The sequence below is a fragment of the Zonotrichia albicollis genome, chromosome 7 (assembly GCF_047830755.1).
Source record: "Zonotrichia albicollis isolate bZonAlb1 chromosome 7, bZonAlb1.hap1, whole genome shotgun sequence".
NCBI lineage: Eukaryota > Metazoa > Chordata > Aves > Passeriformes > Passerellidae > Zonotrichia > Zonotrichia albicollis.
The window spans coordinates 32,846,248-32,872,755 of record NC_133825.1 but is presented as its reverse complement, the minus strand read 5'-3'; the positions used below and the strand labels follow the sequence as shown (position 1 = coordinate 32,872,755).

Below are 26,508 nucleotides of genomic sequence, written 5' to 3'. Positions count from 1 at the left end.
GGGCAGAAAGTGACATCAGCCTACGGGGCTTAGACCTAATGCTCCCGTGTGCGTCAGGTAATCCAATTGAGCCCTTGTAAGTTGACAGACCCAGAGGTTTATACTGAGCCACTTCCTAAAAGCTGATTCTCATTACCTGGCAAGTGAACTACCAGGGGAAAAAAAAAAAAAAAAAAAAAAAAAAGAGAAAAAGAAAGAAAGAAAAAAAAAGGAAGGAGTGTAAACAGCCTTAGCAGACATGACATTGCCCTCAACTTCAAACCAGGAGCTGCTAGGTTTGGCTTGCAAGTGAGAGAAGGAACCTCACTGTTTACTTGCTTAGCCACTTGCCAGACCACACAGTGCTTAGTTACAGATACAAACAAAGCAAGAGAAAGAAGGGAAGAAAGGGGGAAAGAAAGAGAGAAGACAGAAGGTAAGAAAGAGAGAGAGAAAAATCCAAGAAACAGAAGTCCAATCAAGACCTGAATATGTTTAATGATATATTTACAACTATTATGGTCTAAACAACCATTATTAGGCAAAAACATAGAAGATTAGAGACTGTTCTGGATGCGGCATCTGTCCAACTTGTACAGGTAGGTTCTTACGTATTTCTTTTAATCTCATTATCAATTAAATAACTATTAAATCACTCATTTTCTTGGCTTTGTACAGCAGTATCTAGTATTTACCATGTTGTTTGAGTTTTTTACATTAAATTTCATTTAATTTCTCTTAAATTATTAGCTAATTCTGATTAGTAGGCTACTTGTTTGTATGATAATATAGAGCTGACTGGATTGTCATCCAGAATGTCAGTGCTCAGTCCCTCTTGCCTTCTTTGGGAGTTAGAAACATTCACCTACCATAGAATTGCACTGTTAAAAAATCAGGGTACCTCAGCATAGTCTTGTTTCCTATTGAAGGCAAAGAAGTCGAAGGCACTAAAGTGTTCCTGCTCTTATGGCAGGGATAAGTGCTTGTTTGCATAACACAGCTGACATGATTCTGGAAAATATGTTTAAGTACATTATTTTTTCATGGATTTGTACTAAGTACTATTATTTTGGAAAGAGCACTGAACTCCAAACAGCAGAAAGATTACCAGTGATTACAACCTGTGACTAAAGACTCTTAACTAAGAAACTGCTTTCCTAATTTCTCCTCCACTGCTCTTCAATGTTTTTTAGCAAGTCCCTACGTAACAGTTTGCAGTTTCTAAAATAAAAGCAACCTCATTTTCTGGACGTTTTCTCATAGGCTTCATAATCATTACTGATCTAGAAATTTATAGATGTAGATTCCAGAGAAATACAAATACTGATAATTTACCATTTACATGTGAAGTGAATTATTAATGATGGGAAAACACATCATCCTCAATGATGTGGTAAAATAAGAGTCTTTTATTGAGTCTTTCTCAATAAAAGAACCAGTCAACATTAGAATCAAGATCAAAAGCTTTGAATATCTCTCTTCTGCAAGCAAAGGTGTAACTGTGGCACTGTCAGAATTCAAGAACTCGCTTTAACAATAAGTAAACCACAGCAGCATTGACTACAATAGTATTAGATGTGAGAAGCTATGGAGAGACTTTGGGAAGACTGGACAATATAATCTAAAATCTTAGCTCTTCATCTTTCATTTAGTACCTGAAGAAGCTGGTGTACAGCCTGCTCAGGTTCTTTTACCTGTGTTGTGGTGTTACCTATTAACCTCAGCATCAGCATATCCCTTGACCCTTCATTCCCTGTCCCTAGTCTGGCACAAGGCTGCCTCATTTCAGAGAATTATAAGGCCTTTAAAAGGACATAAATCAATCAATGTAAAGAGAAACATTACCATGGTGTTTGAGTTCTACTGCCCTACTATTTCTGGCACTGCAGCAGCAGAGAGCTTTGAAGCTTTAATCTTTGAAGTGCTAGAACAATGCAGATAATGTATTAGATGTATTAGATTGAATTCTGGGCCACCAGTCCGGTCTACTCTTATGTAGAATAAGCTTTTATGAAAGGTGCATGTAAAAAAGCAAAGAAAAAAAAAAGTAGCACTGGCTACTTTAGAGGCAGGAGCTGTCTATCATAGACAGATATTCTATGAGGTCCTTGGCATTTGGCATCAGCTGGGGCAGAGGAGAAGGGGCATGTAAACTTAGCAAGAATGAACATAGCACAACTTTCTTTTGATTGCAGTTATCCAGTGATATCTTTGTAAGGCACTTCTATTGAAAGAATATCTACTTGCAAACTGACTGCAGACTACAGTGTAATATTTTTCTCTGAAATTCACTAGTAGGTTCCTTTTGAACTAGAGAGGAAATAGGAATTTGACCCTAGAAGTCTGATTTTGTAGGATGCTGGGTTTTTCTAAATTTTCTTTTGGAATCAATAATATTTTGTGTCTTTAAGGAACAATGTCCATAGGTCTTGTAATAAAGTCAAACTTTTAGCACCCTTACCACCCAGCTCATGAAATTCCCATAGAGAGGCACATACCTTCACTATTCAGGAGCTAGATTTCAACTCTCCCCTTCAAAGATTAGACTGTTCAGAGACTGCTCCACCTCATGTGAAGTTTATGATTTCCTAGAAAAGAAATTAATCTCTCTGTAGCAGTGAAATTTTATCCCCCTTCAGTGCTGAATAACTTGCAATAGTCTGGTTAATTGTCCTATTTATTTAAGTACATTCTTCTAGAAAGGAAATAAAATAATTTATAACAGAGAGTGAAAAAATACCATATAATGAAGGCTTCACTTCAGCTATAATTTCTGGGACACAATCTTTACAAAGCAAGCTCACACTTTAGCAACAAGGCAACTCCCTTATTGACTTGTCATTGTTTGCAGATTTGGCTCTGCCTTACATATTTGAACAGAAGTTTTAAACAGCATTTTAAGTGTTTATTCCAATTATAAACCCACACATTTCCAGCCCTTATTTCAGAGAGTTAAATTTCATATTTAATGAGATTCATCTCTCTGGTATGAGGAATATTGTGACTTCTCTCCAAAATTATAAAAAGTTTACAGTGAGTTAGAGTTTAAAATTTGTATATGGAATATATGTGAATAAATGAAGTTATGATGTAAATTAATTCTAAAGTATAATTTTCAAAAGATGTCCACTTTTCAGTATTTTCAAACTTTGCACATAGTTAAATTTTGTTGTAATAGCATGGACAAGCAGTAGGTTGTTCTTAAGTAAGAAATTAGAAAATATTCAGCTTTTTTATCCAGTTACTACGCTTATGTATCCAGATAAAAAACATAATATCATGAATGATAGCATGTATCCAGAACTCTTTAAATGTATATAAAAGGGTATATATATATTGGACGTAGCCCAATATGTATTATATACAGAAGAGGCTCAGAGTTAATGCAGACATTTAAGAAAGTCTAAAGCACACAAGGCAGGCACCTTCTATCCCCAAAGTCTTTCCCTTTTCATTTCTCTAAAATATGCATACACTTATGACTGAGATACTACATTTATTATTTATTACTACTTAAGAGACTACATTTATTTCCAATACAGTTTTTCTGTATTTCCCCTAAAATTATCAGTAACAATCTGAATTGAATTACCTTAATTCAACCAATTGAATTACCTTAATTCAATTTAAACTGTAATTAAACATATTTTAAGAATTTACTTGGGCTTTCATTTTACATGCTCTAGATGAATATTGCCTGTAAAGCAAATCTATTTAGTTGTCATTTCTTAGTAAAATATTTCTATACTATATTTTTATAACTTTGATTTTCCTTATGGAAGAACACTGTTCTTCAAGAAGAGAATACAACCTGAAGTATTAAATCAGAACAATCATCAACATAATAGATGTAATCAGACAGTATTCAAAGCTCATGGCTACAGGCTGATGTTATCATCTTCCTTCCTCTTGCATGTTACAGTTTTGTGGGTTGTTATGAATCAGATGAAAAACAAAAAAGATTTAGAGTTGTCATTTGCAGTTTGGTCACAGCTTTCATTGATTCTTCAGGATCTTCTAAATACCTAGTCCTAAATATTTTGGAGACCAACATCTCTCAAAATCTCAATACAGTATTCAAATTTTCAGGACTTCAGGTGGGGCTTTTTTTAGTGTTTCAGTTTTTTTAAGAAGAAAAACATGAAGCCCTGAGCAACAAAGAATTGTGATCCTCATGTGAAAACTGTTCATTTAAGAATATTTCAGTCTAGACACTTCAGTGCAGCAAAATTATTTCACTGATCCCAAACTGCCCGTGGAGACCCAGAATCAGATTAATTTCTGTTTTGGAATAATCTTTTGCCTCCATAAAAAGCAAGTCATATCTTCCCATTTTAATTCAGAAATTATTATCTATATCAAACATTTAATCTGTGTGCACGCTAGGATAACTTTAAATTTCAAATTTGTCTCTGCATTCAATTTTATAACTATATGATTTTTAAGGGCACAAAGGAAATCAGTTAAGTATTTCCCTGGAGATACTTCCTACTGAATGGAGGTTTATGCCAAATGCTGTTCCTGCCACCATGACTCAGAGGCAGAGAGATTGATACATAATTCCTTTTCTATTGGTGACCACAGAAGAGACTCAGGACAGGTTGTTCATAAATTCTGTAAATTTACTTTGAAATTAACAGAGGTTATTTCAAAACTATAGCTCAATCCCATTTTTATCCTATTTTTAATTCTCCTAATTTTGTATTCCAAATTTGATTTATTATGCAGCCAGTCTTGAGATAGGCTGCAAGAACTTTTCTTAGTATATTAGGAATACTTGATATTAAACAATGATTTTCCTCCCTTAGTGAGATACTATTTGTGTTTTGATTTCAATCTATTCCTCCAGTCCCTTTTGATGAAGTTTCTGAACTTTTGTGTCATAAAGATGTAAAGATTCAAATTTATCCCTGCTCTTAAATATAAGGCACTTCAAAGCAATGTGTTACAGTCAGTTATTAATCTTTGATGGGGAGAATCACAGAGAAAAACAAGAGGTAGGAAAGCCAGACTGATTTTATCTTGGTGGAGGTCCTTACCTGGGTATGGTCAGAAATTACATTGCTTGATATGTAATTAACCCACTGTCCAGCACTCTGGTCAAGTAAAAGGATGTTGACTTGCTGACTAAAAAAGCATTTTTCTTGTAACTTTTCATTTTAAAAGATCTTTCAGAATTGGCAAGCCTGCCTTATTCATCTGCCTCTATGGAACTCTTTTCAGTACTTGTTAGCCCTTCAACATCCTAGTTAAGTGTCACTTCAAGTTTCCATATTTCCTGGTCTTGAAAGCAGATTGCTTGAAGTCTTGCTGACCAGCACCTGAGGTCCTCTGGATAATTCCCTTCTTTCAGAAATCTTTCTTTTCTCCCACTGCATCTTGCTGCCGCTAATACAAGAAGTTCTGCCTTTTGCTATCCTGAGGATTGAGCAGGACCTTGGGTATGGTCATTTTTAAGGTGCTTTTAGACTATCAGGTAGCACCTGAGACTTAACAGGAACTGCTAACATAGCTAAGAAATTGGAGTACAACAGATGAAAGGGATAGAAGGCTAAGGAAAATACCATGTCTAGAGAAAGATGCCTAAAGACCATCTCTTTATGGACTTGTGTCTAGTTTTATCAGTATGTCCTTCAATGCCAACTAGAAGAAGCAATTCCATGTCTCTAAAGTTGCTCTTGCAAATGACTGATGGATCCTCAGGCACTGCAGGTAAATTAAGCACAATCTGTATTAGCCAACTCCAGGCATGTCCAAGTGTAGTGGGTCACACCAGCTTCCATGGACTGTTATGAGTAGGGAACCTTTCCTGGATACAGTGGAGCAAATGGAAGAAGTTACACTCCAAGTTCCTCTCACTTTTCTGTCAGTACACACCTACACTCGTTTAGTGAGGTTCATGGCCAATGCCAGCAACCTCTCAGGTCTTTCAGAGCACCTGGTTAAGTGGCCCCTCTCTGGCTCACTCTTGTCAAAATCAATTAGTCATCTCATTATAATAGAGGGGCTGTGATGGACATATATGTCCAAACCATAAATGGGCCTTCCTAGACAGAATTGTTTACAAAACTTACATTTGTTTACACCTTCCAGCAAATTAAGAGTTGGTTAAGTTTAAAGATAAGTATTTTGCAATATACACACACAGAGCAATGAAGCAGAACTGGAAGTTCAGTCACACAAAAGACAAGACCTGGGCATAAACAGCTTCCAGGCAGTAAAAATTTGAAAGGCCTTTTTGATTTGACAGAGGCCCTTCCAGTTCACAGAATGCTTGATTCCTACCAAGGTTAATCCTTTGTTGTTGTTGTAATTGCTGTCGTTGTGTTTATACACAAACTATTTTGCCAGAGTTGTCATTTCCAGTTGTTCTTCAGGATGTCCAGATGGGACAAATCTGTTCTTGCTTCATGCCTTTACAAGAAGACCAGAAACAAACTTGACTCCATATTTTCAAAAACTAAATGTGATTTCTCCTTCCTCATCATCTTCTTCACTGGTGTGTCCTATGATCTCCTTTCATCTTTTTTTCACCACCATCCAGATAATGGATTGACTTTCATGCCATAAAACTTACTGTACAGCCAAACCTACTCCCCAGTAAATTCCCTCTGATAGGTGGGAAATGAAAAGGGCTCTCATGTAGTTAGAGATCCAGCTGACCCATTCCTCTTGACGATATTTAATGCACTTGACTGTGTTTGATAAGGGAAGGTCAGTTTTCCTACAAAAATAATAGTTTTTAGCTCTTTTGCTTTCTTCACACAGTAAACAAAATAGCAAAAGTAAAGACAAAGATTAACCAAAGCCAAGTTGCTCCTTTATATTTTACTAAAGAAGACTGCCAAATCCAATAAGGTGACCTTGACATATGAAATTAGTAATGCACAATTGTTGCTAAGTCTAAAAAATTTTCGGATGTAAAGGTGTAGATCATTTACTTTCATGATGAATTCAATTTCTTTCATTGATTCCAGTTTTCAATGACAAAAACTTGCACATATGATAAAACAAAATGCACCAAAATGTACCAACGAATTCTTTAAGAAAAATGTGATAAATAGACAGATGTTGCTGGCAAAATAATGGGTTAGCCTCATCCCAATGAAACTTTTTATATCTATGCAAGAAGAGTTGGAAAAATCTGAGGACTTTAGAGAGGCCACATAATAAATAAATGTGTTGCAAAGATTAGAACAGGGAGGATATTTTAGGCTAATTTGGATGGTACTATCTTCTTCCATAGACATCAGCAAAATCAGCCTTTGACCTCAAAACACAAATTGGCACTGGAAGCTCTTTGCTACTTTTTCCAGTCACAAAAACATTAACCTCAATATCCTGGCCAAACTCCAAAAGTGGGTGATTACATTCTGGTGCTCTAATTTTCCCCTGCAGGCTCAACCAGATCCAGCATAATTTTCTGATATGTAGTGTTACTGAAAAAAACCCCCCTTTTTTCAACGTTCCTGTCAATTTCTCCTTCTTGCCTCCTCATTTGTATGCCTTGTCTTATGAGTTGTAGGTTGTTTGAAGGTCAGAATTGTTTGGTTCTGGATCACAGATTTTACTAAACTGAGGGACTATGAACATGGCCGGTGCTGCAATGATAATAATATCTTTCCATCCCTTTTACTCTCTTATAATACACATAGTGTAGCCTGGCTATAGTTTTTTCCCCAACCACTCACGCAGTCAGGCTTTTGTTAAATATCACATCATCTTGAGAATCAGAAGTCAAAACCACAGCCTAGAGATACAGGGCATTCTGAGTGTGTTTAAAAACCAGTTGCCAATTTGATTGTAAAATAGCACATTGCCTAACTCCACCTTGTTTTAAAGCAATAATTTGTTAAAGAGATTATGATTTCCATGGCCATACAATATAATATTTTTTCAAGAAGTTTGGATATAATTGATAGCAGAATTCATTTAACTCATATTTAGTATTGATCTGAGACATAACTTACTCTTAGGAAAAAACATTCTCTACAAAAGCATTTCTGATGTAACTGCTGATTTCACTTTGGTGCTAAAAAGCTGCACACCTGCACTTTGGGTAGTTTCTTACTGAGTAACTTAAACTAGTTAGAAATATCAGCACTGAGATCACTTGGTACAAGCACTTCTATCTAAAACAGAGGATGCAGTGCTTCTTCCCCCAGCAATCTCAAATAAAACAGCACTAAGTGCAATCTGGTGGATTACCTGTATAGATTCTGTATATAGCCACACAGATTCTGCTCTGGGGACATGAATTTATTGCTTAGTCCCAGTATCACTGGGTTAAGTGAAATGCTATCACAGTAATTTATTATTAAGAGAAACGGTGATGGCTTAGATTAAGAAGATTTGTCTGTCTCTTCTAATTAAGGTTAGGTTTGTAAGAAGCTTTACTGCCCTTTGAAGCTACAGAGACTAAAATTAGGACTCTGGTTCCATTTAAAATGTCACTAGGTTGGTCTATAATCCTGTGGTGGTTGCTACAAGGGATCATTCCTTCTATGTTGCGATTCCTTGTTTGCAGGATAGTGAGCCGGGACAAGACCACATGAAGCAAAGTCTGAGCAGTCTGTTAATGAACAACCAGCTGGTCCTACAGGACACTGTGAGGCTCTTCCAGTTACCCCTTGAGAAGTCCATACTGAATGGGAATTTGGCAAAGCACCCAGCTGTAAGACACAAAGAGTTCTATTGCTGGCCCAGAGCAAATGGTGGCAATAAATGGGCTGTGTACAGAGAGTGAAAAAGTTTGGGGGGGCAAGAGCCATCCTAAGGCTGTGACTGAACTCATTTTACAGTGGTGTTTACAATCCTATATGTGACAGCAGCATCCCAGGCTATAGTGTCCTCACTGCTGTAGTGTCCTCACTGCTGATCTACAGACAATGTCAAAACTCAAATCAGTAAATGGATCACTTCTAACTTTTCTTATTATTCCCCTATTTACACAGCATCAAATGAACCTGTGGGGCTGTTACAGGAGAGAAATAGCAAAAGCTGTTCAAAAATTTTTAGGAAATTTGAAGATTGGATTCAGTTTTCTTTAGTGATGCGTAGACCTAGAGCAGCTCTGACTAGAGCAGTTAATTACAGAAACAGATGGAAAGATCAGGTGCATTTATGAAGAGCAAAGCCCTCTTTGAGAATATTTAGCATGACATAATATTTGAAGGAAAAGTAGCCATGGTGCTTCAAGTCAAAACTCAGTTTCTGGTTGGCTGGGTTATTAAAATACTCCAGTAGGTTGGACATGAAATTATGATTCACTACAGAGTGCCTTTCTCTAAATGATCTGAAGCTGTGTTTCAACTGAGACAAAACAGTATAAGTGTGTGGATGCACATTCTTCTGCTAGATCTTATGTACCTGTCAGATAGGACAGGGTGCTGGGAGCCACTAAATTGCTATTCAGTACTTTAAAAGGAGAATAATCTTTTAATTTGGTTTAGTGAAACAAAGCAAGTTTATATGTGTATTGGAAGGGATGAACTGCAAGCACTGAGTCTCAGATATGTGAGCAAGAAAATCTCTAATCAATTAATTCAGTAAGAATCTACCAGCTTTTACTGATCAATCTGTTGAGCAATTAATGAAATTTAATTGCTCTGTTGCAACGTTAATAAACTTTTTATGTTACAGGGCATATCTTTTGCATTGTATTCTTTTTTTCTTAGATAAACTCTGTAATGTTTTTATAGACAGGGAAATCCAATTAAGCAGCAAAATCAATCACCTGTCATTCAAATAACCACTCATAAAATCTGAGCAGCACATATTCATGAAGGACCTCCTGAGTAAAAGCTATTTACTCTCCACAGAATCTTATGACTGCTTTCAAATGAGGAGTGAAAGGGCTCAAAAAGATTACAGGAAGTCACTTAGTTCAGTCCCCTTTATTTACTCAGATTAAGACAGGGATAAACAATACCCACCTATTCTGAACAAATAGAGCAGGGTGGTTCACAAAGTATTTCTTACAGTGAGAGAAGGGTACAGGTATAATCAGTAGGGCTTGTCTTGAGCAGTTCAGTCTATTTTACTGTGTCCAAACCCCAGTGTCTACTGCAGCAGGCATGAGCAGTTCCTGTGTGACACTGGCCGAGGTCCTGTGGGCAAAAGGAAGCTCTCTGGAGGAAGAAGAAATATGGGCACTCCTGCACCTGTCCACAAGGCAGCTTCTGGAGGATCTTCACAGAGGTGAGGTGACAAACATCTTTATAAGAGTTCTTACTGTTGGAAATTAATTATTGAGCTATTTCAATTCTTTTGAGTTTGTTTGTTTGTGGGGGTGGGGTGGAGACAAAAAACCTAATGGCACTAACAGCATATTGCTAACAAAAGTAAGAAATCTTTCAGTGCTGCTGGGATTACATGCAGATTGCTCTGCCTACACAGAAGATCTTCACACAGTTTTGGCTTTTTTTTTTTTTCAAATTAAACATCAAGTAGTAATTAATCTAAGTACAATTATATGCAGACAGAAGAGTCCTTCCTGAAGTCTGAATAACATGAACCCAGAGAAAGTGCAGTGCCAGCTAGGCTCATGTCCTTCATGGACTGATAGAGAAGGGCAGACAAATCCACATGGCTCTCCATTCAGCTAGTAAGAGATTTTATCCTTGATGATAATAATGTAACTTATCATTATGATGTTTGCTTGCCAAGCAGGCCAGCTTGAGAGAGCACAGAGCACAACTGAGCAACAACAAGAGAGCACAGCTGAGCAACCTGTCACATTTTGAGAACTGTTTATGTGAACGGGTATTCTTTTTGAGGGGAGAATGGATGAGATGTGTTCTTACCTCATAAGCATGTAGAATCAAAATAAAAAATAGAGCAAACAAGTGATGTGTAACTTCTACTATAGCTGGAGGAGTGAAAAGTCATAAATTCATTACCAACTAGTTTTTAATGGGCTGGAACACTATAGCAGGTTGACTATACCATCAGTTCCCTATTAACTGGTGTAACAAGGGGATAGACTAGCCCAGGAAATACAAGCACCATAAATGTGCAAAGGAGTGAAGCACAGAGATACCCACCTGGATAGGTTCAGCATAGGTCCATCTATTGACTGTGCCAGACACTAAGCAGACACTATGCTCTTCTGATTGCTGACTTACCAAAACTTTTTTTTTTTTTTAAGAGATAATCAGCCTATGTTCCCTATGCTACACCAGATAAATTTAGGGTATCAGAACATGAAAACTAAACCAAGAAGAAGTAGGGGTGTACAACCAAACTGGGCTGCAGGCCAAGTGTTAGGCTGCTAAAACTTGTCTTTAGGGAGCTCAAGTCCAGAAGTGATGTCAATCTGGAGTGATTCTGAAGCTGAATCCACAGTGTTCCAGCTATTTTGAGCACAGGGAAGGTTACCTGCCAGTGCATAGCATCATCCCAGTTGAGTAAGGCATATCTCTGACTCCACATCTCCCAATTGCAGCTATATTGTTTCTGTAATCAGCCTCTTTTCAAGGCTAATGCTGCCACATTTGCTGTGCTGTGCATGGTGCAATAAATCGTGCCAGATCTCATGATGATCAGCACCACTTGTCACAGAATATTCCTGGTGTGCTGGGGCACTGCCAGGTTAGGCAGGAAGGCCACTCGTTGGCTGGCCAGCCCTACAGAAGGCCAGGTATTCTCCACCAGGATGAAGTACAAGCTGGCTGGCTGCTCCTCAAACAGACAAGCTTCCCAGCATGTGTGACTTGTGTTTGCGTACAACACTACAGAAAACATGCAAGGAGCAAAAGAGAACACCAGCTGAAGATTACCATGGTCAGAGAGCCCAGCAACCACCAGGCAAGGCCACAGTGACAAGGCAGGTCTGAGGTCAGGCTGGGAAGTCAGTCTGTGGCTCAGGACCAATAAGGTCCCCAGTCAGGCAAGTCATTCTGGGTCCATCTCCAGTGATGAGTTTGGTTATACAGGTGAGATGCCAGAAATATGATTTTCTGAGTACAGTGAATTAAACGCTAAGATCTCCATTTTATCAACTTCAACATTTTTCAGACCCTGCCATCTGTGTGATTTGCCCATGGTCAGTACTACTGTCTGCTGAAGGAAATTTGTTTTTCCAAAACAATGCATCTCAGACAGAAGCTGCCCCTTTCAGTGCACCAGAATTGCTCCACCGCCCAAGTAAAAACCAGCACTTTGGACTAACAAAGGTGAGGAATATTGCAAAGTGCATCTTGACAGCACCTCATGAAGACAAGTTTGTGGGTTTTAATGCAATTTGCCAGGCATCTACTGTCACATCCCATTTCTAATAAAACTAATCAAATTAGGCTATAGTTAGAAAGATGTTACATGTATCTTGCAGCTTATTGTTGGATTAGCATGCATGTCAACATCAAAATCAATTTTGAACATCAGTCCCACAGGCCTGAAGAAATGTATTATTTGTAAAGGCCTACAGAAAAGAAGAATATTTCTATGGAATGGTGTTCAAGCAGATATGGTAATTGTAGTCTCAGAAGCAGCAGGACTGCAGTATCTGTACAATCAGAGGGTAGAAGCAGTCCCAGGAAGTCAGAAATTTGTTCAGCTTTGTTAACAAATGAGTCTGACAAATGAGTCTCTCTGGAAAGACAGTAAGATATAACATTCAGGCACCTTAAAGTTTTAAATACCACTCAGACCACATACTCCCCTCAGGCAGAACACAGTATTTTCAGCTTCCCACACAATTGACCACTTAGACACTAGGCAGAAAAATGAAGCTGTGGAATAGGCATCCTTATTCCAGTAATTATTTTCCTGCATATAACAGCTAGTCAGTCCCACAGGTAGGGGAGAATTGTAATCAGCAATGGGAGAGCTTCAAAATTAAGAAAGGAGTTCAGTTTTCTTTCCCTACTTCTGGCATCTTTGAGCAAAGGGCAGCCTGGCTCAGCCCCTCAAGCTAAACAGTACTAATGATGCCAAGATGAATTTTTTGCCTTTTCTTTTACATACTTTTTATATAACTTTTGTGTATCCTCAGAATTCTTAGCATGCATACTTGTAACTCCTTAAGTCTGATAACTTAGCATAGCCCTAGTAATTTATTAAGCCAGGAGACCAGACATCCTAAAGGCCTCATAGTAGGAGACCGGAAAACCATATGTTGTCTTGGGAAACCAAGGTCCTGTCTAGAACATACCCTGTAAACTACAGATTCAGCCCATCCAGGGGGGAATTCATTGGATGGGGTAATATCACACCATTCATCCAGGCCTCCCATTGGGGCACCCCTGTGAGATATGCAGATTTGTAAGGTCTATAAATTGTATACCAGTGATCTGTCGTGTGTGTGTGCATTGTGGCACAGCTCGCATTGGCAAAACGGTGCACCATAAGGATCCTTATTAAAACACCAAGACAAAAACTCCTTATCATCATGTCTAGCTCTCAGTTTTTTAAGACCAGGAAAAGACATCACTAATTGCATGCAACCTAGTCCATAAGCTAAGAGTCATTATTTTACTTTTAGATACGTTTACTCTAGTTTTTTTAAAAAAATCATCTATATGATTCTGTGACTTCTGCCATTTTGTGACCATAGACACAAAGAGATGGTGTGTCTATTTTGAGGCTTTCCTATACTGGTTTCCTGTATTGATTTCACACAGGGTTTCCTTTTCTGTTTTGACAGATGCTGGTGTATTCCTTAGGAATGACCCTCTATTGGTCAGCAGATTACCAGGTTCCTCCAAACCAGGCCAGTAACACAAAAACTTTTGTTTTCATTTATTCTGGTAGGTTTAAAGAATGAGAGGCATAGTCTTAAGTATCACTAAGAAGAGCTTTGTGTTTTGGACCACTAGAAAAGAATTTAAGAGCTTGTGTGAAGGTCAAGCTTCACCAAAAATATCAGTTCACACAAATCAAGGAATTTAGTTGGAGCTCATCTTTTCTTTTCTTTCCCTTTTTTTCTCCCCTATGTTTCTTCAAAAACCAGCAAAGTGGTTGAATCTTATCCTTGGAGGAATTTAAAAGATGTGTAGTTGTGGCACTTAGGGACATGACTTAGTGGTGGACTTGCCAGTGCTACATTTATGATTGCACTCAATGATATTAAAGGTCTTTTTCAATTACTCCACAATTCTATTATTCAAAGATAGACAGGACTAAAACAAAAACATCATGTTGGCATGTTGGCATGTGCTGTGCACATTTATGTGCTTTTTCAAAAAATAGGATGGAAGAATAAAACTAAACAACTCCCCTTATTTCTGAACAAATTCTATCAGTATCTCTGCAAGCTGAAATTACAAGTTTCTTGCTTACCCAGAATCCTTCCAAAGACTTGCAACATACATTTTGCTTCATTTCTATATTGATGCTTTTGGTTGCTTGTTCTCAATTTGGAGAGCACAGATTTCTAGTAGATTTAACCTCCCCTTCACATTGTTCTAAGAGAAAAAGCTTTATAAGCTAAATGGCCTTAAAATATAAGTATCTGGTCTCTATGACAACAGTTGTGGCTGGTAAAACTCCTCACCTTTTTGAAGCTAATGCTACCACATACCTTACTTCCATGAATCTTTGATTCACAGTCTAATTAACAAAGCTCTGGAGCAAACTGAACTGTCTGTCACCAAGAAGCCCCTATTGGGGCAACAATCATTCTTGGAGATGTTAATTCCCTCCAAGGCTATCCTGGATCCCACTATAGGTTCATTCCATGCTCTTATGCTGCTTGTCTGGAATTCTCCCAAAGTCTAAAGGAATTCAGTGCATGTTCCTCACCCAGGCTTACAGAAAGGCTTACAGAAATTCCTGGTCCCAGATTACACAGGATGTCAGTCCCCTGGGAGATGTCATTTAACAGCACCTCTATTTTGACTCAGTCCCTCCAGCTGAGTGACCAACTACATACACTCTTGCTGACACTGTGTGAAGATCTGCCACATAGAAGACTTTCTCTGGAATCCATTCTGGAAGCATGTGAAGCACATCAGAAGGAATCTGCTTCCTTACCAGCAAAATTCTACATAAAGAGAATGGTTCAGTTTGCAGTGGGAAGTGTCAGTGACGTAAGTACTACTCTCACACTTCAGTCATCTCCTTTTCTGTTGTTAGAGAGGTGCCCAGCAACATGGGAGACAGGTGAGTGATTGCCAGAATTAATGTTTGTATGGATTAAGGAAGTGAGATTTGGTTCTAAACTTCTAAGCAGGAAATTGTGTGGGCACGTGTACAAGCAAATAAAGCAATGAAGCCATCTCACACACCACTTCTACTCTCCTGGGAAGTGATTGACCTTTTGTATTTACAGTATCTTAATTTCTTTAGTTAGTACTGAAGCAATTATAACCTTTACAGAGACCTCATATTGGCCAAAGTAAAGCCCCTTACACAAAAGTAAAAAGTTCTCCATTGCCATTCTGGTTTCAGGGTTTCTTGATGAAATCCAAAGAAATCTCATTTACATCATGTTAGGAAGTTAGGTCATTGTCCTTGTGTGGAACTGAATATTTGCTGTGCAATCAAACCTGATCACATGAGATCTTTAAAAAAGAGCACATAAGTTTTTTCAAAATTTGAAATATCAGAAACCATTTTTGTTGACAAGCTGAATGACAATGGAAGAAAACACACCAGAAATTTTTTGTTTTCAGTCAGTATTCAATATGATTCTGAGAATAATTTTTCCCTTGCACTCTTTCCTACTCTCTTTGCTACTGCAACAGAGGGTGTCCCCTCTTAAACTTAGCTAGCACAAGAGCATGGAACCAACATACTCAGTCCCACTTTGTGTTACTCTGAGAAAATGAAGGTGCTTATCCAAAGCAGATCAGCAGCCTCTGACAGCCAGAGGGCAAGGATCGCTTCACTTTGAGAGTCTGAAGTTCACATATCATATGACAGTGACTTTGAATATTGCTGCCTTCCAGACAGAGCAGGTGGTCACTGAAGACAGCACAGCCTCCCAGCTCAACAGAAGTCACGTGATAAGGAAAAGACTGCATGAAAAAATATCCGACACCTCAACACTGGCATCCCAGATGAATTTCCACCAAGGTAAAGAAAGATTTATAACCTGAACTCTCTAATAAGGATACAGACAGCCTTTACTGTGTCTTTCCCAAAGTAGATGGATTGTTTAATTTCATGCTGTGGTGATTACATGTAGTGTTAGATAGGATAGTTACTGCTGTACATATAAATTACTTCATAATGGAAAGACTCTGAGGCAAGTCAGTGAGGTTTCTTTTCCTTATTTCCACAAAAGACAGTAGTCTCAGGGCTGTGAAGCAACGATAACAAATCAGCTTGTACAGATTTGACTCTTAAAGCACTTTGCATAAAATCTGTGCATATAAAACTCCTCTACTTTCAAAACTGCTTTTGTACTTTGCATATGCCAATGTATTTTTGAAGGTGAGGTTCTGTGAGATTATCTTCCTGCCATTAAGGAATATATATTCATCTTTCTTATTTGATTATTCAAGCAAAGATTTGTGGTTTCTTTTTTTGATTTTAGTTTAATTTTCTATTCAAAAGATGTTTTATTAATTCATACATGAATTGCTGGAGTGATTTCAAGACAAGGCCAAATCCTGCTCACTATATATATAAAACAGTATATACCAATTTTTTATTTAATTTGACTAAGATCAAGATTTATTCTCTCTCAGAGTAATTCTATAACTCTGTAAGTAATTCTGTCTTTTTTTCTAGTGTCCACACTGTACTGTTCACTTTGACAGAGATCTCTGATTTTGGAGCAAGGGGAAAGCTGGCCCAAGCTACACAGGATTTTCTTTTAATATGCTCAGCATTAGGCATATGAACAATACAATTCCTATTCAGTAAATCACACATATGCTCCGTGAAATCAGCCAGAACCAAACACAGACTTAAATATATCTGGAACATTTTATTAGGTATTATTGCTTATAAGAAAAGGGGATTCTTTTGGAAACATACAGAAAAACTACTCCCCAAGGCATATTGGTTCACTCACTGAAGAACTGAGCTTATAGATTCACACTTGCAAAAGTAAATAGAAATTCTTCTGCTGCCAAAAGGGATGGCCCCATTTTCAACCTCATATTAGCCACAAATTCCTGCCAGTTTTCTTACACTGGTTCTAGGGATAATGCATCTGATGAGATCTCTGTGTTTGTCCGTGACTCAGGTCACTTGACTTACACTTGCCAAAGGACTTCAGTGAATTAGAGTGTCAATTATATTGAAAATGTGTGAGCTGCAGTTTGCAAGACAGCATTCCATTTCTTCCTTTTTTTAAATTAAAAATTATGTTTCAGAGATTCTGTAAAAGGACAAGAGAGAATGAAAACAAAGTAAAATCGTTGTGCAAGAAAAATATGTACATACTAATGAATTAGGATGACCCATTTAATGGAATTTCTGCATTTGACTCTGGTAGTGGATTCTGTTTGGACATTGTCCAACCAGCACACAGAAAGAAGAAGCTATAGCTCAAGGTTTTGGACCTCAGAGTACAAGGAATAAGAACTTTGCAGGTTATCTGCACTTTGCAACCTTTCAGTTAAATATATAGAACAGAATTAATGTATTAAATTTGTTTTATATGGAATAGTTGAGAAATATGAAAGCAAATTTTCGTCAGAATAAGATTATGAAAGTAATAGAATTAAGTTCCCAAGCTTTCCTCAGTCTTTAAGGAATTTGAGTCAGGGTTAGAATACAGAAGGATGAGGACTATATAAAAATTAGCCCATCCAAATGTTATTTACATTAACATGCAAATACAATGACTTATAATCAAAGTATATGATTCACCACATTTGCTTCCTGTTTCCAGACAAAGGGCCCAGATTAATGAACTATAGTCAGTCAACAGAAGATTACAGACAACTGTCTGTGGATTATAGTGACTCTAATAGTATTTCTGAAAGTACATCTTTGATACTGTCTAACCGAGGACACCGGAGAGGTAAGATTCTTAAAAAAGATTATGTTTGTGAATTATGTATTTATCTCTTTTGTCCCCTGAAGTGTGGGACTGACCACATACTAGGTGACAGATATTCCTATGCAACTTGTGGTTATGTGACTTGGGAGGTATATTTGTGCTAAATTGTAGAGAAGAAAGACACTTTTATATTAGATTCTTTTTCAATTGTGTCCGACAGTAAAGCTATATATTCCCTGGTTACCATGTAACCCCATCAGCTCTTTCTTGCTTCATGCCCCCTTTGCCAGGTAAAGCTGCTCAGCAGGTCACAAAGTTTGACATTATGTTTTTGGCACATGGGGTCTTGACACAGAAAAAGTGGAACTACCCCTCAAATGCAATGTGGTGGGCAATGTCAAGATGCCAACTCCAAAATCAGTTGAATCTATAAATAATACCTAAGAGTGAATGTTCTATGAGGACATAATTCAGAGAGAAATTAGGCACATCCTGGGGAAAAAACACATCATAAGCCTAAGCCCTAAGCCCTCAGCCCAAGGATGAGGAAAGTGAGGTTACTCCTGTTAATGCTCTCCTCCTGCAAGGTGCTTTTCTGAAGCTCCAGAATTGCAATCAATACCAGCAGCAATAAAAATCTGAGACTTCAGCTGCTCCATGAGTGACACATATGCATGAGTCACACACACAGTCACACACAGGGAAGGTAAAGTCAGAATAGAAATCTGTTTTGTAAGCAGTTTAAAAGACATTTTGGTCATAAACTTAACAAAGGTTCATTCCAGTGACTTTGTGCATATCTCAGTCTCCACTGAAACACTGGTACCTGTGCATACTCAGGATTTTTTAAGACAGGATTCTAAAAATACATGAGTAAACACAGAATGTGAGAGCTTGTTTGTCACAGGCATTCTTTCATGACATAATATATTTTTAAAAAAGCATTCTTCTATGAAAAGAAATATTACCTAGAGCACCATTATCAAAGGAGATGAATATCTCTATCAAGACTGTACATTAGGAGCTCCTTTAACATAAAGTAAATCTATAGCATCAACTTCTTTGAAGAATACATGTTAATTTAATGTCAGGTGTGTCTTGGATTTGTGATCAAAGCATGGCAGTCTGGCCACTAAAAGTAGCCAAGTTGTCCCACTGCTATAACACTTGATATAGAAAGACTAAGGGGAATTTTATGGTCTTGTCAAAATATATTTATGCAATTATATTAAGACCACAGTGCAAGCAGAGAATTTCGTGAGGTTTTCTCATTAAAAAGCATGCTTCAGGATTGAACTTAACTTTGGTAACTAGCTTATCTCAAATCTCACATTTTGTCACTACCATCTGCAGCTTGAAAAATCCCCACATGTTTATGCTTATTTTAGCAATGAGACTGTAGATTTTCTAAGTTTCAAAATTGCAGTTGGTTGGTTGGTACACTAGAATTCAGTGTCACGTTTTCATGTTGGAATTCAGAGTGAAGTCTCAGGGTGTAGTGCATGAATGTTTTATCAAAATTATTACCCTTCCATGATAAGCTTCCACACAGCTTATCTTACAACCTGTATCATGCTACTTATGTAATAGTTTGATATGCAATTCTTCAAATAAGATCAATGAAATGATCCAAGTGAACAAAAATTTAACCTTCTCATCCTTCCCTAAAGATTTCAAACATCTCTGCTGATACAGGAAACATTCATAGAACTACCGCTTGAATAACCCTCTCTGGTTCTCCCTCTAAATCTCAACCTTCATGTATTTGGACAAAGCACACCTGTTCACTCCGTAGCAACAGAGATGCTGAAGGTGAAAAACAATGCAATCCTTATTTGCTAAGGACCTACAAACCATCCACTGCTTCTACTATGTTTTTAAGTTGTAAAAACATTCACAATATATTTAACATAGAAAGAAACCAGAGGAATAGACACGATCATTCTCATTTCATTGATTTCATATTCTACTCTGATTAAGCCAGAGAAGTTTCATGTCTTTTTCTGCCCATTTTATGCCTGAAAATAGAATAACAAAAATTGGGCATAATTTTTGAAGAGAAAAAGCTGATTCACAAATTACCCCCATAGAGATGGAAATGACAGCCATTGTACCTATACAGCTGTTTTCCAAATTACATTCACATAAAGGATTATGAAGAGGAAGTAACAATAACTAGGGAACTGGGAATACTGCTGGTATAGAATTCACTAATCCTATTAAATAGCCATTTATCATGTCCAAGCACAGACACAAGAGAGGAAGCTGCCAGTCTAAATTTCTTCCCTGTTGTAATTGTCCCAACATCTGATGCTGAGTGCTGCTATTGTTGCTTGAATATTGAAATTTCCTTTATTTATTGAAGGAAGAGTTCCAGAGACACACAGATCATGTGACACCACACTTAGTGGATCAAGGACAGAAAGCAGCTACAAGCTCTTCATAAACAGGTAAGCTCAATTCAGATTCTACAAGATGGAAGCTGTTTTATAAGCAAGTGGAGCCAGGAACTAGTGTGGCAATGACAGTATCAGAAAAGGCCTGAATTGCATTTGAGACTGTTTTGCTTATAGATACTATTTATATAGAGTAACTAATAAATACATATTATTCTATTATGTAGAATAAATAAATAATATTCACCTATACTTGGTTTGGTTCCAAGTGGAACAGTCCAAAAGCTCCAGTGACTGGAACTTGGGCCCTGCACAATCCATACCAAACAAATTCAGGATTTCCACATTTACTCTGCACCACTGCGTCCTGCCAGATGCCACAGGCCCCCCAGAACAGCTGCCTCAGCTGTGTCTGCACCAGGCAGGGAAGCAGCACTATCCCTCCCTCTGTGACTGAAACAGATGGGAAGCTGCTCCACAGAGACTGTGAAAGGATGGATTTGATGATCTTAGAGGTCTTTTCTAACCTTACTAATTATATAGTTTATTAAGGGAAAAATATCTTTAGAAGGTATGAATAGTCATCACTTTTCGTGTCAAGTCATTCTGTCAGAGTCCTTATTTGTCCACATTCAGATTTTGGATGTGGTCTTGCCTTGCTGTCACATTAAAGCACTGTCACACCTTAAGTGTTCTGGAGTGGTTATGTCAGACCATGTACGTAATGTATAATTTTCATTTGCATTTCCACTTCAGTGCTTATACTGATTTTTCTCACTTATGTCAGTCACACCCAGCCCTGCACCACCACTGTACTGGTAAGTTGCAGGTAACCCAGGGTCACCAGCAGTAAAGACCTCTGCTCCGTCATGAGGATTAGCCTCATTTGAGCCATGGCATGGACAGCAGCCCTGTAGACATTGGCAAAGAAAACTGAGGATTGTACAGCTGATGTTAACTCCTTTTCAAAAGCCAGGGAAACTCCACTGCTGCCAAACAAGAGTTTTCTAGACTGGTGTTAGCACAGTGCAGCTATAGTCATGGCTGCTTCCAAAGGAAGAAATGTAAGTACTGTCAGCCTCTAGGCACCACAAAGACCAGAATCCCACAGTTAAGCACCATGTAATCCCTACAGACATCCCATTTAAATTGGGTTCCTGACCCAGTTAAACAGGAGTTTCTTCTTTTAACACGAGTAATTCTGTCCCACAGGAAATGCTCAATTTAGATCAACTCCCAATTAAATGTGTCCCAAGTAAACAGTTTGAACTTCCTGATAAATCAGCCATGATAATCTGGGCAATATGAGATACCCCAGTAGACCTGTAAAAATGCAACAAGAGATTGCATGATAGTGGCTGCTTTTGTCAAGAAAGAAGTTTCTGTCTACTTGTCTAACTACACACACACACACATATTTATACATGTGTTCACCAGCATCTATATATACTCACATGGAAAACATCATTACTTTCTACATTAAAACTATAGTACAAAGACAGCTTTCTGATCTGAGATTTCACACACCTTTTTCTTAATTAAATTGAAAATTCCCTCTGTTCCCTAGGACGTTAATTTATCCTAAAGAATTAGTATTCAAATAATTTAATTCCCATTCTTGGAAAATTCTGAATAATGTAACAACAAATGTTAAGGCTTTCTGAAGCTTTTTTCTGGAGAAAATAATAAATAGGAATTTGCTTCATCCTGTAGAATTCACAGAAGGGAATGGGGCTACAGTCTTTGCCTGTTGGCTTCACCAAAGTTAAACCAGCTGGATCTGGCTCACCAAATGAAGAAAAGAAACAAACCTGACTCTATTGAATCAAAGCAGAGTTACGATTTATGTATAAAGGGCACCAGTAATATTATTCCTGTTAAATTATTTCTATTTTTCTCTAAAGAAACATTAGGGAGCTTATAGCAGACATTGCCCTGGACTTCATAGTATTCCAGTAGTTACTGTACCTTAAGCTCTCTGTCCCCAGGTCGCTGTTGTGTTGACTGCATGTGTTATATTTTCCTCACTATGCATTTCCCTTGGAGGTCGGTGAGCGCTGTAGAAGAAATCCCGGCTGGAACTCAGAGGAACGGCCGACAGAACCTGCTGAGCTTGGGCTCCACCTTCTCCGTGTCCACAAAGGACTACTCAGCAGCTGCTGCATCACAGAAATGCTTCTTCCACAGGAAGGAAAAGGTGAATGATGAAAAACATATAAGCTGATTTCAAAATGTAAATATCACTAAAGAGAAGCCTCTCATCTAATTTTTGTTTGACAGTGATGTGCATAATAACTACTGACTTATCTTATTAGATGAGTATTCTAAATTGACAGACTCCAAATTAGGCATAATCCAGTTGTGCTGTCAGAACTGAAGGCAGTGAAAGCAATTGTCCATAAGGACTATGCAAAAGCTCATAATTGAACCCTCTCTGACCTACATATGATTTCTGCCAGCATCAAACACCATATGGACTGTTTTCACCAACCACTTTCACAGCAGCTTCAGAACAGCAAAAAAATTTACCGAGGCACTTTACCCAAATGTCTGCCAGCCAATGATGCTGAAAGGCCTTAAAATTTTTTTACAGTGCATGTCTGGACAGAAAGCATAGGCTGGCAGTGAATGTGCCCAGACAGTAGTTCTCCTAATTGACTATTTCTACTTGATAAGTTGTGGTAGGACTCTGTTAAATGGAAAGGATAATGTTTCTTTATATGGTATGTTGTTTTGCAATCTTTTCCAGATTGCAAAAATTCAGAAATAACTGAATCACAGAAAACTCCACCATGATCCTTCATATGGAGTTTTCTGCTGTGGAACAAGAAGGGACAGGTTTCAGGCTGATGAGCCCTTTCATCTCCTCCCAGTTCAGAACCTCAATAGTGACCAGTGACAAAAATTTGGTCAAGAGCTTCAGTTAAATACTTTGGAAAATTATCTTTTCTCATATAAATTTTGTTTTAAATTTCCTTATTATGGTTTTTGTGGGGAATATAACAGCCTTTCACAGGAGTTCAGCAACTGTTAAAACATAGAGCTAGTCCCTCTTTAATGTGATACAAAACTGCATTGTCTGTTGGTAGGACCATAGTATTATTAAACTATTTTTTTAAAGTATCTAAATGGGTCAAGTTACTAAGTCGTGGGAACAGCTGGAAGGATTCACATCTTATTACTTGAAGACATTTAATTATTTGTGTCTGCTTAAGAGATCTAAAAGCATAGATCTGATGAAAACTCAATATATAAAATTAGTTGAGGTGGATACTCAGCAAGAAAAAAAGACCTTAAAACTGTTGAAGTTTTTTGAAATTAAAACAAAAGAATACAATGTCTACTAATAAGAACCATCAGTCAGTCCTTATTATGGGGAAGAAAGCAGCTCTGCATTCCAGTTTAGTTCACAGGGAAGCTGGGTTTATTTAATCACAGCAGTGTGTATGTATGTGTTTACATGTCTGTGACTGTCCTCAGAGAATTTGGGAATCAAATGAGAAAAGGTCTCAGAATAAATTAAGTTTGTATAAGTGTCATGAAAATAGGTGCCTTGCAAAGGAAATGGATCTTGATTAAGTGCCTTTACAGAAGAAAAGGTCTCAGCATGAGCTTACCTCTACTTAGACCCTGGAGAGTCCACACAGGAGGGACCCCAAACAGTGAGAAGGCATCAGTCAGCATCTGCACCTTATTAGACACTGAAGTCAATTAGGTCCAGAATATAGAACAATAGAAATGGGGTTTATTGATACTTGTGTTCAAGATCTTAATTCCATTAAGAAGACTCACTAAATTTCTAAATTGCCTCCTTGCAGTTTTCAGGTCCAGAATTTGTTATTTTGTCTAGTGAGCCACCAGTGACCTTACAGCTGCCTGGATCAATTGTGGTAAGAATGAACATTAAGAATCTAGAACTAATCCAGTGACATTTTAGTCAGGGTTCTTTGTAAGTAGCACCTGAGCCTCAAGCCAGCATTTTCTCCATGTCCTCCTCTCAAAATTAGCTGTAGTTCCTGCGGAGGTATTGAGACTTGAAAGGATGTGCTTTAATTATTAGTGCTTTTTAGTTATTTCTGTTGGTGCAAAAAAAGCTTAATTTATCCTTCTCGGCTAAGAATGCTCACTTTAGCCCTAGAGCTATGAGACAAAGACTGTACAGCAAATCTGCAATATGACATCTAGTTCCAATGTATGGAACTTCTCCAGCTTGCAAGCACATGCTTTACTTTTCATCAAGATAAGATAGAAAGTTGACAGAGACAGCAGTAAAAATGAGAGCAAAGCAAATTTGGAATTAGCCCCAAATCTAGAATAACCCTGGTGACTGGAGAATTTGAGTATGGTCAGCTGTTTTGTTGTGATTCTTTGGGTTTTAAGAAAATTAGAAAGGTTTGTGATATTAATTTATGAGAGGGAGACAGAGAATAGCATGATGTGGTGCCCAATTCCATCAGATTGCATAGAGACAGGCTACTTGTGAGCCTCAGTAATAAAATGCTGTGGAACTTGCACTGCTTGTACTTGGCACTCATTCTTCATTCTTTCTTGCATGTTCTTAGACTAAAAAAGGGAAATCCTATTTGTCCCAAAGGGATCTCAATGTGATTCTACTCAATGGGCAGTGCCTTGAGGTGCAATGTGACATCAAGACCAAGGCAAGAGATGTTTTCAACACTGTGGTGGCATATGCAAACTTGGTGGAACATTTCTACTTTGGCTTGGCTTACCTGAAAGGTAATGAGACAGTTAAGTACAGCTCTGTCCCTCAGTGCCTCTGTAGTTACTTTATCAATGAATTCCACTAAGAATTCATCAAAGAATCATTCAAGAATTCATCAAAGAATCATTCATCAAGAATTCATTCAAAGATCCTTTAAGATCCTTAGGTAGAAGCAGATACAAAGCTTGTGCAGAAGTAAGGTATGTTGCATTGAACTGCACTGCACTGATGTAAAGCCTGTCTGCCCTAGGACTGTGCATCAGCACAGCCATAAAACATTTACAGGTTGATACTCCCAGGCAGAAATGGCTGTGTCCCAGCCTTGCACTCAAATAACACTGAGCCATGCAGCTCCAGCAGAAATTCCAGGAAGCATTGCACTGGGAAAGGCTGCCTGTGCTTATTCCTAGATATAAGTGGGATACAGGCTCAGCTGTGTTATCTACCAGACCCACTCTCCCCAGTCCCCTTCTGATGGCAGGCACAGCGGAGACACTGGGAAAGAGCACACCTTGTGTGTAGGGCATGAGGATTACAAAGGGGTGAAGAACCTGAGTGGTGGGAAGAATGCAAGCCCCATGAATCCTTGAGTGATTTCTCAGATACCGTACTAATCCAGCATCTAACATTTGTAGTCCAAAATTACATACTGTCCTAAGTTCTACATCAAATGAGGAATAAGTTAAATCATGACACAGAAAAGTAAATCTCAGCTGACATCCCAAATCCATTTTATTTTTTATTGCTAGTGATGCACTCTATGAAGACAGCAGAACTAAGCTGCTGAAGTATATCCAGGTTTATCACAGAGCCCAAAATTCTCATTTCAGGTAAAGAATTCTTCTTTTTGGATGAGGACACCAAACTCTACAAAGTGGCCCCAGATGGCTGGAATGACCAACCCAAGAAGAAAATGTCCATCATTAATTTCACTCTCTTTATAAGGATAAAATTCTTTGTCAACCACTTTAATGTTATTCAGTAAGTGCAAAATTCTGCTGACTGAAGAAAAACCAGTAGCATTTAGGGATACTATCCAAAGCTCCTCCTGAGTTCCTAAATCCTTTTCTATTCCAGGCATGGCTTGACAAGGCATCAGTTTTACCTGCAGCTTCGTAAAGATATTTTGGAGGAGCGATTATATTGCAGTGATGAGACTGCCCTGAAACTCGGCGCTTTGGCTTTACAGGCAGAGCTTGGCAATTATGCTTCTGAGGTGTGCAGAAATAATACAGTATATCTCAGAGGTCTCTCTCTACAACTTTTGCAGCTTTTGTTTGTGACATAGAGTTTAAAGAAGAAATGTGAATAGCAGAGAACTTCAGTTAAGTCCTCCAGATAAGTCCTTCAGACTCAATTATAAAAATTATTAAAATATTCCTGATTATAGAGTAGTAATGAGCCAGGTGAATTTACCAGGAAATATGGCAGAATGATGAGAGAGTCTAGGCCCTTCATAATTGATAATATATCCTAGAAACTCCAGAAAATCTGTAGAAAGTTTCCAACAC

The 26,508-nt window shown here is 38.0% G+C and overlaps 2 protein-coding genes across 8 annotated transcripts in view; one reads left to right on the top strand and one right to left on the bottom strand.

Annotated features, from left to right (window-relative positions):
* MAPK8 (mitogen-activated protein kinase 8) overlaps positions 1-26,508 on the bottom strand; it is a 229,284-nt gene that overhangs the window by 45,358 nt on the left and 157,418 nt on the right. The gene's annotated exons all lie outside the window — the stretch shown is intronic.
* Positions 363-26,508, top strand: part of FRMPD2 (FERM and PDZ domain containing 2) — a 66,046-nt gene continuing 39,900 nt past the window's right edge. For 4 of the 7 annotated variants that reach the window (XM_074544933.1, XM_074544934.1, XM_074544929.1 and 1 more), the window contains exons 1-13: positions 363-578; positions 10,051-10,179; positions 11,998-12,155; positions 13,625-13,690; positions 14,823-15,008; positions 15,870-15,996; positions 17,768-17,899; positions 20,244-20,328; positions 22,321-22,471; positions 24,093-24,164; positions 24,837-25,011; positions 25,828-25,978; positions 26,075-26,213. In XM_074544933.1, coding sequence (XP_074401034.1) covers positions 10,056-10,179; positions 11,998-12,155; positions 13,625-13,690; positions 14,823-15,008; positions 15,870-15,996; positions 17,768-17,899; positions 20,244-20,328; positions 22,321-22,471; positions 24,093-24,164; positions 24,837-25,011; positions 25,828-25,978; positions 26,075-26,213 — 1,566 coding nt within the window. In that variant the 5' untranslated portion in view covers positions 363-578; positions 10,051-10,055. Of the gene's footprint in view, positions 579-10,038; positions 10,180-11,997; positions 12,156-13,624; positions 13,691-14,822; positions 15,009-15,869; positions 15,997-17,767; positions 17,900-20,243; positions 20,329-22,320; positions 22,472-24,092; positions 24,165-24,836; positions 25,012-25,827; positions 25,979-26,074; positions 26,214-26,508 lie in introns of all 7 variants that reach the window. The other 3 variants (XM_026799726.2, XM_074544931.1, XM_074544930.1) reach the window with 3 other exon arrangements.